Source organism: Dermochelys coriacea, chromosome 2 (assembly GCF_009764565.3).
Source record: "Dermochelys coriacea isolate rDerCor1 chromosome 2, rDerCor1.pri.v4, whole genome shotgun sequence".
Taxonomy (NCBI): domain Eukaryota; kingdom Metazoa; phylum Chordata; order Testudines; family Dermochelyidae; genus Dermochelys; species Dermochelys coriacea.
The window spans coordinates 106629250-106642110 of NC_050069.1; the positions used below are offsets into that span (position 1 = coordinate 106629250).

The 12861-nt window shown below is 41.3% G+C and overlaps 1 protein-coding gene across 10 annotated transcripts in view; it reads left to right on the top strand.

The window, feature by feature from the left end:
- Window positions 1-7122, top strand: part of ADNP2 (ADNP homeobox 2) — a 30241-nt gene extending 23119 nt beyond the window's left edge. For all 10 annotated transcript variants that reach the window (XM_043508268.1, XM_038388359.2, XM_038388360.2 and 7 more), the window contains one exon: window positions 1972-7122. In XM_043508268.1, the coding sequence (XP_043364203.1) occupies window positions 1972-4989 (3018 nt within the window). In that variant the 3' untranslated portion in view covers window positions 4990-7122. The remainder of the gene's footprint in view (window positions 1-1971) is intronic.
- Window positions 7123-12861: the final 5739 nt, after the last annotated feature.

A 12861-nucleotide genomic window follows, 5' to 3' on the forward strand; every position in this document is an offset into this window, starting at 1 on the left:
CCCTAGGAGTATTTTAACCTTTCTGCACCCACTGGCTACAGTCTCAATTTATGTCAGTCACTGCCAGGCGCATCATTCAGAAAAATATTAAAGAAAATTCCCCCTTTTTTTTTTTTTTTTTTTTTTTTTTTTTTACATGGGGATCAGCAGCACCTCCTCTTGGGAGGCCAAGACTGCCTGTCCATCCTATTAGTCTTGTTGTAAAGGTTCTCGGAGCTGAGAAGTTGCCTTAGGATGCTTTATGAATGCAAACTTAATGACGTTGACTCTGCCTGGAAGCTCTGTAATTCTTGGAACAATGAAGGCTCATTCCTTAGGAACTACAGGACAAGTCACATGAGACCCAGTATCAAAACCTAGAAAAATGGAAATACACCTCTACCACAATATAACGCGGTCCTTGGGAGCCAGAAAATCTTACCGCGTTATAGGTGAAACTACGTATCGAACTTCCTTTGGCATTTAGTACTTCTGTTATTAATACAGTATTTGACACAAGAAGTTTTATTCTTGGTGCTTTAGAAAGGGTGCATCTGATGTCGTCCTTCACATGAAGCCCGGGATTGGGGCTCACAGCCATGCGCTGGGGTCGCGGCTCGCAGCTACACGTGCCTGCCAGGGTCGGGGCTTGTAGCCCAGCAGCTCCACACAGGGGTCGGGGTTCGCAGCCATGAATCGCGGTCAGGACTCGCAACTTGCAGGCACACGCTGGGTTTGGGGCTTGCAATCCTCCACATAACCAGGTTGCGACCCCCAGTTTGAGAACCAATGTGGTAGACGAGACAGAAAACCATTTTTGCTTTACTGCGTTGTATCCAAATCTGTGTTCTATTGGATAGTGTTATATTGGGGTAGAGGTGTATGTGACTGAAGTGGCTCTTGTAGTCTTTCAGAGACCTATAACAGGATTTACTCCATGTGGGAATGAAGAGTAACTTAACTGATCAGTGAGAATTCAGAGTGAAAACTAACAGTTTTCAGCTGAAGTGCCATTGATGGAGAAAACAAATGCAATGATTCTTGTTGGAGAGGAAATGAGTTTTGAATTTTATTTTAGTCAGGGTCAAATTAGAGAAGAGTGATGGTCAGTTTAAATGTGCATTTTACAAAAAATTATTTTAAAATATTTAGAGTGAAAATGCTTCGTGAATTGCATACTGGTTTGAGGAGAGGGGCTGTGTAATACAAGTGGTATTCTAAAAGTGAACTGCAAAGGAAAACAAATGGGCTTATATATTTTTATTGCTCTTATGTTTAAAGGAGGTCTGAAAGGTTTAGCAATTTTTTTCTTCTCTCTCCCCCTCCCCCCCAACATTATCTTGGCTTGGTTTTTACCCTTAGGAATATTAAGCGTCTGGTATTTCCTAGTTTTGCTGAAAGATTTGGTTGGATTAGGGGTTTTGAAAAGTGGTTTGAGCTTTTTCTCACCCATTTGTTGAAGGACAAGGTGTTGGAATCTCTAAGTTTTTTTTTTTTTTTTTCTTAAAGTGTGTGGGGTGCGCGTTAGTTCATACAAGTAAAGCTTTAAACAGTCTGAATGAAAAGTCCCTTCCCTCTTGATTTCCCAGGTTTAATTTCCTGTGTATTGTTGTCTTAATTGTTCCAGTCTCTTTGATGGTCCAGAATCCTTAAGGAACTGGAGTTTCTAGGTGTGTTTTTGTTTTGTTTTGTTTTTTGTTTTGTTTTGTTTTTTTTTTTTTTTTTTTTTTAAATCAGAGTGAGGAAAAACGATCCAGTCAGGCCTCCTTTATACATTATAAATAAGTAAAAAAGGGCACAAATCCAAATACTTTGTTTTCCCATGCATGTCATCTTTACGTATGTCTTTCTAAAGATGTCTGAACCTGTTTCTTGCGGGTACTCATTTGTTGGTGGCATTTTCTGTGGACCATGACATAAACTGGCAGTTTATAGAATCCTGGTGTGTTTTTTTTACAAGGTGCTGTGTGAACTTTTTTTATTTATTTGCAGAGATACAGAACAAAGCCGTATTGCTGTAGTCTATGCAAGTTCTCCTCAAAATTTCTTACTTCATTCAAGAATCATTTGCACCGTTACCATGAAGATGAAATGGACCAAGAGCTGGTGGTTCCTTGCCCAAAATGTGCATTTGCTTCTGATTCAAAAATAGTGGGAAAACACATGCGGATGTTTCATTCTTCTAATAGGAAAATACAGAACTACACAGTGAGCATTTTAGGTGGCATGAAACAATTCCGGAGTGACATTATAAACTTCACATGTCTAAAATGTCACTTTACAGACACACTGTACTACAATATGAAGAAACATGTGCTGATGAACCATTTTCAAAATTTAATAAGCACATATTTTGGCCAGAGACCAGATGAAAATGAAGAGAATTTTATTGAGCACTACTGTAAAAAATGTAATGCTTCTGCAAACAGCCAAGATTCTTTAATGTATCATGTCTTAACATCTGATATGCACAGAGATCTGGAGAATAAACTTAGATCTGTGATTTCAGAACATATTAAGAAACCAGGACTTGTGAAGCAAATGCATATTGCTCCCAAGCCTCCCACAACTATAGCTGCTCCATCTTTAATGCCCACCACTGCTCCATCAAGCTCAGTTACTACTCCAACTTGCATTCAACTTGCATTTCCTCAGAATAATCAGAACCAAACCATGGTACAGGGAAAAGCAGTTCAAAACACAGTTGGACCTCTGACTGTTTCAAATGTCTCTGGTAGCCTTACACATACGTCTCCTGTTCCAGTTGTTACTCCACCACATGTTACACTTGTATCCAGTCCGCTCCCAGTAGGTCAGAATGTTAATATTCAGCCGCCAGTTTCACAACCTGTCTTTGTTTCCCATAGGGTCCCTCTTAATCAGCCTGTCAGGCCTGGGGTTCTCCCCCTTACTCAGCCTGTTGGGTCCATAAATAGACCTGTTGCTCCTGGGGTTCTTCCACTTAGTCAACCTGTCAGGCCTGGTCTTCTTCCTGTTAATCAGCCTATTGGGACCATAAATAGTCTGGTTGCACCTGGGGCTCTACCAGTAGCTCATCCTGTTGGTTCTGTAAATAGTCATGTTGGGCCTGGAGTTCTCCCAGTAACTAGACCTCTTGCACCTGGGGTTCTCCCTATAAATCGACCTGTTGGGAATATGAATCGACCCATTGGTCCTGGGGTTCTTCCTATGCCCCAGACTGTTACCTCAGGAGTTCTCCAGCTTAATCAGCCTGTTGCATCAGAGGTTCTTCCTGTAAGACAGCCTGTCAGACCTGGGATTCTCCAACTTAATCAACCTGTTACCTCAGGGGTTCTCCCTGTAAATCAGCCCATCAGACCTGGAGTTTCTCAAAATACCACTTTCCTGACTGCAGGACCTATCCTTAGACAGTTGATTCCAACTGGTAAGCAGGTTAATGGGATACCTACATATACCCTTGCACCAGTTTCAGTTACTTTGCCTGTACCACCTGGTGGTGGGGTAGCAACTGTTACACCACCGCAAATGCCCATTCAGCTAATGCAGTCTGGCACAGTAACTCAGATATCTCGCTCTCCAGCTAGTGCACCGTCTCCTCCTGTTGTTGTGACTTCTTCCCACAATATGTCTGCACAGATGTCTTCTCCATCTGCTCCTGAAACAAGCCAAGCCCTCAAACAGGCTAAGCAATGGAAGACATGCCCTGTATGCAATGAGCTCTTCCCATCAAATGTCTATGAGGTCCACATGGAAGTGGCTCATAAGCACAATGCAGTAAAAACAGAGGAAACCCTTGAACCTGACAAGCTTGCAGTATGTGCACCCTTTTTGAGGTGGATGAAAGAGAAGACTGTCCGGTGTTTCTCTTGTAAATGTTTCCTATGTGAGGAAGAACTTATAAAACATCTTCTGATGCATGGGTTAGCTTGTTTGTTCTGTACATATACTTTCCATGATCTAAAAAGCCTTGTGGAACACAATAAGACTGTGCATAATGGAAAGAAGAAGTTGCATGAAGACTACAGCAACAGAGGATTTCAGCTAGATAATGATGCTGACGGTGACCTTATATTTCCACATTTTGACTTCAGTACAATTTTACCCAAAGAAGAACTTGGTGAAAAGGAAGTATACTTGGCAGTACTTGCAGGGGTAAACTCGAGGACCCTCATACCTGTTTACATCAAAGTGAAGCCTCAGACAGCTGAAGTGAACAGTATGTGCAGCAAAAAAGTATTTACATGCCCCTTTTGTTTTGGTACTTTCATTAGCAAAGAAGCCTATGAAATGCACTTGAAAGAGAGGCATCATATCATGCCAACTGTACACACAATTTTAAAGTCCCCTGCTTTCAAGTGCATCCATTGCTGTGGGGTGTACACTGGAAATATGACTCTGACAGCTATTGCTGTGCATTTGCTCCGCTGCAGAAGTGCTCCCAAAGACAGCAACTCAAGTATGAAAGTGCCGCTTGAGCGCAATGAGAAGAAAGAGCTATCATTTGTGAATGGTGAAAAGCACGATTCTGTCTCTCAATCTGCTAAAAGAAAACAATCTGATCTATGCTCTGTTGTAGAGGACCAAAGGAATAAAGAACAGCAGCCTCAGTCCTTAAATACTGGCACAGCTCTAGCTCCAGATAAAGATGTGAATCTGGGGGTAGTGCCTGTCAAGCGACAAAAGATTGAAAGCAGGACTGAGATGAAAGGACCTCCTTCAAGTGAGGACCTCCATATTCTAGCATTAGATCCTAAACAGTATGAACACAGTTCATATGAAGCTCGAAAGCAGTTTTTGGCAGATTACTTTCACAAGAGGCCATATCCTACAAAAAAGGAAATGGAATTACTGTCCTCAATGCTATGCGTATGGAAAATGGATGTTGCATCATTTTTTGGAAAAAAACGACATGTGTGCCTAAAAGCGATAAAAAATCGCCAACCCTCTGTGCTTCTGGGTTTCAGTATGTCTGAACTTAAAAAGGTAAAGCACAGTTTGAGTTTAAAATATAAACCGCAGGATCTGTAAAAATGCTTTATAGTTTTAAAAAGAACCATAATTGCATACTTCTCAGTTTAGCAATTTATTACAGTGGTTTAATTTCTTTTAACTTCGAAACTGACCTCTGCAGGGTTACAGTAGTACACAGTCTCATTCAGATTTGACTTTGTTATTTGGAAAAAAGCAGCAGTGATCGTAGATCTGAGGAAGGTAGATCCTTTAAATTTTCAGCTCCGGAATTTGTTTTAGCTTTATTTTTCTTTTGTGGAGTAGGTTTTTCCCTCCCTGCCCCACTCCATAAGGCTTTTATATCACATGTATAGTCTTTCCTGATTTACAATTTATTTTTTGTCAGCGATGTCAACCTCTCCCTCAAAAAAAGGGGTGGTGGTGCCATAATGTTGGTTAAAATATCAAGACAAACTAAATGAGAACGAATTAAAAGTATTGGTTTAAATTTCTTTAAACTCCTAATTTTATTTGTCTTTTATCCTCTAAAGAAAATGATTGTGGTATTTAACTTCCTTCTCGTAACCTACCCAAAAAAGCTAGGTTTATTTTAACAATAATAAAACATATGCAGCAATTTTTTCCTCAAAAGAAGAGTACATGTGCCAGTTCCAGTGATGCACAGTAGCTAAACATCTATATATTTTTGGGAGGGAGGCGGGTTCCTCTTAAGCTACTGGAATTAGGTGATTTACACTGGCTGCGATTTTATCCCATTAAAAATTAACTCTCTCTTTAATTCAAAGGGATTGTTTACTGTCACTTTGTAGATATGGCACACTTTCCAGTTGCTAAATTTGTACAATTTCAAAGCCTGTTGACGACTTATTGCAAATGGTGAAGTAGTTTTTTAGAGAATTATCAAATTACTTTGTTGCACCTTGACATAATGTGACTTTTATTCACATAGCCTTCCTTACCTGTAGAGATCTTGGTCCAAGCATCACTGAAGTCAATGGGAATGTGTCTCTGCTGACTCTAATGCGTGTTGGTTAGGGTATTTGAGTGAACACATGCCTCTTTTAATAACCAATGAGAAATTTAGCTTAAACCACTCTCCTTTTCATAACAGTCAGAAAGCAGCTAAAGCTAGGAGTGGATGGAATGGTAATATGGCACCTTTCGCCTATATGTCGTTGATTCAAATGGGACTGCCATATGTGATGAGTACACATTCTTGCCATCTGACAAATAGTTAATGGTTTCTATGAAATAAATTGGTCTCAAACTAGTTTCTAGTGAACAAGTGTCTACACCACAAAAAGTACCTCCAGAACTGCCATCATTGGTAAGTGAAAGTCAAAGGATTGAGTGAGTTTGATGATTAAACTACCTTTAAAGTGAATTAGGGATGTGATTTTTGTGGTCACTTGCATTTACCAGTCCATTGCTATACCTTCTATCTGGATAAATGGGGGGACTTTGGTTTTAATCCAATTGTCAGTTTGGCACCTTCTAAAAATCACTAAAATTACTTTATGCCAAAAAAGGGCAGTAACAGAAGCTATTCAAAGCAAATACTACAAGTGGTCTGTCCTACCACTGAACTTGTACTGTCTTTAAACAAAGGAAAGAAGAATAATGTGCTCATTGTGATTAATTTAGGTAATAAAGTCAGTCTTTTCCTAGTCAACAAATTTTCATCCCATATCGGAGGTTTGTTTTTTAAATTGCATGTACATGTAACTTTACATTGAACATTTCAAGCAGTTGTATAATAGGGCATGACTTATTGTAACCATAACTATCAAAGGAAAAGCTTGCTGCCTTCCCATTTGAGCTTCTACAAACTTTAAAATACCTGTGTTTTGGATTAAAAGTGTGGTATTTTCCTATTTTAGAAAAAATGGTGAAGTGTTCTCATATACTTACCATTCCATTAATTTTTGTTTAAGTTGTAAAATACAAAAAGAAAATCCATAATAAAATTGAACCTAGTCATGTAATATGAACACTGAACAAAAATCCTGTAAGGGCTTATATTTTTGGGAGTGTGGGGGGAGGATAGATCACCAGGACCTAAAAACTATAAGAAAAAATTGATGCTGTATCCTAAAAGGATCCTGTAATATCTAATCTGACTTGTGATTTGGCTGAGTTTAGTTTGTGAACCAGTCTGGAGAGCTCAGGGGGATTTAAAAAAATACTTGGTTCTCAACTTGGAAAAAGAATATGAGTAGGCTCTAATATACGATAGACAAGATTCATCTCTGGTATAACTCCATATTAATGGAGTTACACTAGGGATTTGACAATATAGACCTACAAGACAGCTTAAGATGAGTGGTTTAAGGTACTGTTTATATATTACAAATAATGTTTCTTATTGGGAGAGAACTAAGAAGTGATATTAAGAGTTGATTCTTGCCATGGTGGTGGAGGAAACAATTTAGTTTTACCAGTTTTCTTTATTGTACATTGGTCAGGGACAATGTTAAACATTTTATCTATTTGGCCTTTGATTTCACAGTTTTCAAATAAACTAACTTTTTAACTTTTTTTTAAGGTGTGTGCATATGAATGGTTATTTTAAAAACTAGACTTTGAGCGTTTGTAATGTTTAACATTCAGCATAACTTGACATGAAAAATTAATAATTTGGATTCAAAATAGTCACATCTAAGCAAAACAGAAATAAGGACCTAGATCTTCTAGTTCCTCAAAAGGAGGCAGGGGGAAGGAGAGGACACCACTGCAAGAGAGTTTGTAAGAAAAGTTATTCTGCCTCATCTAGGAAATCTGATTTGAGTCCACATCCTTTCCTATAAATCTGGTGCTCCAAAGGCTTGATCATGAGCCTTTAATAGCAGTGGGAGCAGGATTAAAACTTAAGGGCTTGGCTATACTTACATTTTATAGTGCTCTAACTTAAGGGTGTGAAAAATCACCCCCCTGAAGGCAGCAAGTCAGAGTGCTTTAAAGCACTAGTATAAACAGGCTCAGAGTGCTGGGAGCCGGACTCCCAGTGCTCAGAGCTAATCCCCTCGTGGAGGTGGATTACCAGGAGTGCTGGAAGAGCTCTCTTCCTAGCGCTCGCATGTGACCCTACTTACACTTCAAATTGCTGTGGCGGGAGCACTCCTTTGAAGTTTCCAGTGTAGCCATGCCCTAAGACTTAAAGTGACTTTCAGTCACAGAAAAATAACCAACAGTTTTTTTTAAAAACCAGAAGTGATTGATCTAGGGAAGATCCCAACTTGTACATGTGCAACAGTATATAGGGTAAGGCTTTTTGGGGAGTAGGGGGCTTGGTTCGGAGAAACCAAAAGAGGTTTTCTTTAAAACAAAACAATGCAGGTTCGTAAGCTACCAATTTCAGCCAAAAGTAGATTTGTGCTGTTGCTGTCTCAAAGTGTGAGACCATCTGCTTAGGAAGGTGCTAGTCTGTATTTGAAGTTATTGCCATGTGAGTAGTTTTTACGAGCTCATTTAAGATGCACCAGCCAGTAGCCTTTAATTAGGATTAAAAATGTGCACTCTGAACAAATCCCTCTGCACTGTATCTCAATAGGGAAGTTAAAACTCCCAAACATAAAAATATTTTTCTGTATGTGATCATGCATTTTCAAACATCAAAGACTTCTAACTAGTGCTTTTTCAAAGTTGGGTATATACACATTCTTTTAGGAATATGTGATATTTTAGGGATCACCTTGACTAGTAAGGGGGTCTGTCACAACCTGCCCTCTAATGTAAGGTGCCTTTATACTGTTCAGCTGTGGTAAACCCATCAGAGCCTTAGCCTGCCCACAACACAGTCTCATCCCAGCTTCCAGTAGCCCTTCTACTGTGGAGTCTCCCCATATCTGCCCTATTGCAGTTTCTAACCACCAGCCAATCTGACTTTTCCCCTCATTTGTCACCACAAAAGGTGTGAAACCACCTCCTCCCAGTTGTCAGCTCAGTTTGGAGCCTCCATTTCACACCAATTACAGCACAGAGACCTGCTTGGGTAAAAAATAAAATTACTTGAGAGAAAAATCAGATTCAAAGACAAAATAGCAAGGGAAGCAAACAGGGAAGTTACACAAAAAATAGAGATGCAACCTCAGGCTTTACAGTTGCAAATCAGATTAAACTCCCTTTTCTAATACGTTACTGATTGTCTCTGAACATTTTCCCAGGATAGCCCTTGCTACAGCAAAGACCCAGCATTTGACAGAGAGTTTCTGGATATTCCTCAGGTCAAATACCCTTCCCCCCCCCCTTTTTTTTTCCTCTTTCCTCTCAGGTGACTCCTGGTTATGCAGCGTGAGGCATTTCTAGCTGGGATGGCTCAGTGTCTTCCCATTCACTGTAACAGCCCATCGATTGCCTTTTTCTGAGTTGTAGGATGGTAAGTACTTAGAGCTAGTATCAGCTGTGTGGGGAAGCATCCTCTCCCTGCCTGACTAACCAGTACCCCACTGAGATGGAGGTGAATGCAGCACAAATTATGAGCACAATTTTATAGATACACAGATTCATAACCACAGTCCGTATATATCACTCATAATGATGCTAAAGTTCAAACCATTACAAGCTTGCATATAAAAACTTACTTGTACAATTTTAATACAATAACATGAACAATCAGTTAATTCAACTGTTTATTTGAGGTTTGCCCCCCCCCCCCCCAGCCGCCCTCCTCCTTTTGGAATGTCTGGGCCCTAATTGTCGCAGATGGCTATTTTAAAAAAAAAAAAAAAAAATTTGGGGGAAGGTTGTGGGTGGGCTGCACAGAAGAGTTTCGTCTATGATGCATCATCCATGTTTATTACCATTGCCTCCCTTCTGTTTTCCTGGTAGGTAAAATGGCAACTGCATACAGATGTCATGTTTAGAAATTCTATGATTTTTTTCCTTCAGCATCTGTTTTAAGTTGGAGCAGGGACTTGTAGCCAGGTCTTCACCTCCTATGACAGTGCCCTGACTCTGTCCACCAGGCTATTGGGTACATCACAATTGCTTCTGCTGGAGCTGGTCCACATTGTATAAATAACAAACAATTACACAATATATTTCGAAGAACAACAATTACAAAAAGTATGTCCATGCCACTAGGTGTGTGAGCGCCTGGTGCAGCAATGCCTGAGTTTTTCCCTAGCAATATCCAGATGTGTAGCGACACCTGTGCCCTGGTGACCCTCGTACACCAAGCTGAGTGTAAAATGAGCAGAGCCCCCTCCCCACCCTCCTTCAGTTCCTTTGTACTGGAATCTTAGATGACCCATTCTACTGTGTGGGGGCAGGGGAGTGGACATGCAGAATGGCTTGAAAAACAGTTATGAGCAGTGAGCAACCATTTCTTTGTCTTTGCATAGGTCCATTAACCTTAGGTGATGCCCAAGCTGTTTGTGAAGGAGCAGAAAGACTGCAGCTGAGCACAGCAGGGGTTAAAGACCACCTGTGGGGTCAGCTCATCCCATCCTCTTATACCTGCAGCCAATGCCAGGCCTGGAGGGGGGAGAAAAGAATGGGAGCCTGGCTCAGTCAAGGCCTGACTAGCAAAGAGGCAGGAACTCTCGGTATGACTGCCTGTAGGCACAGACCAGCAACTGGCTTGCCAATGGAGCTACTGGAGGCAAGTAAATCTTTGCTGGCCAAGGGGAACTTACAGCTAAGCCCTAACTGTGGGGCAACTGGATGTGTGAGGGGCCATGTCCCAAACTAAAAGGACATGCAGGCCATGAAATCAAGCCCTGAACACCTCCTTACAGATGGGAGAAAGATCCAATCCCCCCTGTTTAGGGGTTGAGCAACATAGTACCCTGGGCCAGGACCTCAGGGAGAAGGAGAGGTCAAGTCCCACTACAGCTCCCCTAACACACAATCTAGTCCCTAGACTCCCTGGCCACTGAGGGCCCTATCACTATTGATGGGGTTAGGTGTGGCTTTAGAAGGTGTGCAGGACTGTTTGCCCACTTTTGCATCATTCCTTCATGTGGTAACAATTGTGTAAAGGCTAGCAAATGTGACAACTGAAGCCCACATCATTGTTTGCAAATGTCCATCATAGGGGCACTTCCCACACATGCTGTGGGTGCTGGCTGTATTCTGGATGAATGGGCACACAGTATCTCTGTGGGGCACAACACCCTTAACCTCATAGCAAATGCTCATACAAGTGGAGAACCCTTTGGAAAGCTGGTGCACTGTGACAGGCTGCCCTATCATTCATTCTGTGTAGGAGATGAACAATTGGAAAGAAACCCCAAAGCACTTTATTCTACCAGGTAAAAAGCCAGAGCTTGGTGAACATCCACAGGATGGAGCTTTTGATCAGAGAACATGCATCTTTGGAAAGAGGCTCAGTTAATTATATTGGCTGATTAAGATGGAAATCAAATTATTTTGGTGGGAAACCAGATGTGGCTTAACTCCCCCCAGTGACCACCAGTCCCAGATAGACTGTATTGTTTATATGCCTCTGTAGTCATGCTCATATTTTACAGACAGAGGCCTGAGGAAGGATAATCCAGATGTCAGATGGGGATGTGGGAGATCAGGGTTCAATTCCCTGCTCCACTGCACTTAGGTACCTAAATATCTTTGACAATTGGGTCTAATTCCCATTGATTTCTATGTGGGAGCTAGGTAGCTAAATACCTTTGAGGATCTATGGCTAGATCCACAAAGATAGCTTGAGCTGAGTGTCAACTGCTGATTTCCAGAGCTTCAGTACCAGTTCCCCATCGCTCCCTACCCTCTTGCTAGCTGTCCCCATTTTCCGACATCCCACAGAAAGAGAGCCAAATAGACCTACTACAGTGGTGTGTGTGTGTGTAGCAGGCAGAGTTGCCCTTTACCTACTCCTAGCTGCATAAACGAAGGAAAATAATTGCCCTGCTACCTCAGGCGTACCTGCTCCTCCAGCACTGCCTCCTACCCTTACCCCTGTGTCAGAGTTAAGGATTTCAATGGGTGCTGGCCCACTGGAGAGTCATGGGTTAGGGGAGCAGATGAGCCAGTTGAAATCAAAGCCTTCAATGGCTATTGAAAGAGACAACATAGTGTAAACTGAAGATATCTGTAAGCGGGTAGTTAGAAAAAGGAACATAAAAGCATGACCAGATTCAATATACAAGAAGTGTGGATGCCAAACTATATTTAATTTAGGTAAACCAACATAGCCAAGAAGGCTGAGTTTTCCTATATGTAGGGGTAGGCTGTGCCCTGGCCCAGTGAGATGGGGACAGAGAACACAGGTGGTGCATCCATGATTCTGCTGAGCAGGTGTCCTTGCATTCCCCAAAGCACAAAGACATGGTGAGACTAGCAATAAAAATTAGGCACAGTTGTCCCTCCCTTTCCTTTTGGGAGAGGCTAGGTACAGCTATACTTTCCCTTCACACCAAACTAAATGGAAAGGCTCCATTAGCCTAACGAGTTGTGGAAATGCATCTATGGGTGACTTTTGATCTAAATATTCTTACTGGAGATTATGCATAAGGAAGAAGGAACACAGCTTGACATTTCAGTTCCTGGGGTGCGTTTCAAGGATAACTGCTAGGAAAAAAAAATCCTATTTGAAAATTTGATCTGAAAGTCAATGTTACCGTATATGTACCTCAAATTCTATGTATACAATTCACCTTCCATACCAGGACTGCACTTTAACCCAGCCATATGGCTGGGTTAGGACCTCTGCTTTGTCTCATCTGAAAGACAATGCCCCACTGTCTCATTGGAGGTCCTATCAGCTCAGAGAGGCGCATATCACCCACTATATCACTTGCAGCACTTAAGTTCTCCAATCCACGAACCAACAAGGTCTAACCATCTTAACTTCGGAGAGTCGATGCGATTACAGCTCAAAGCCTTAATAGGTGGAAAATTCATAGAAATGTTCACAACATAGGCAATTTTAATCTTCATTTGATCACAAATCACAACCACTTAAAATCCATA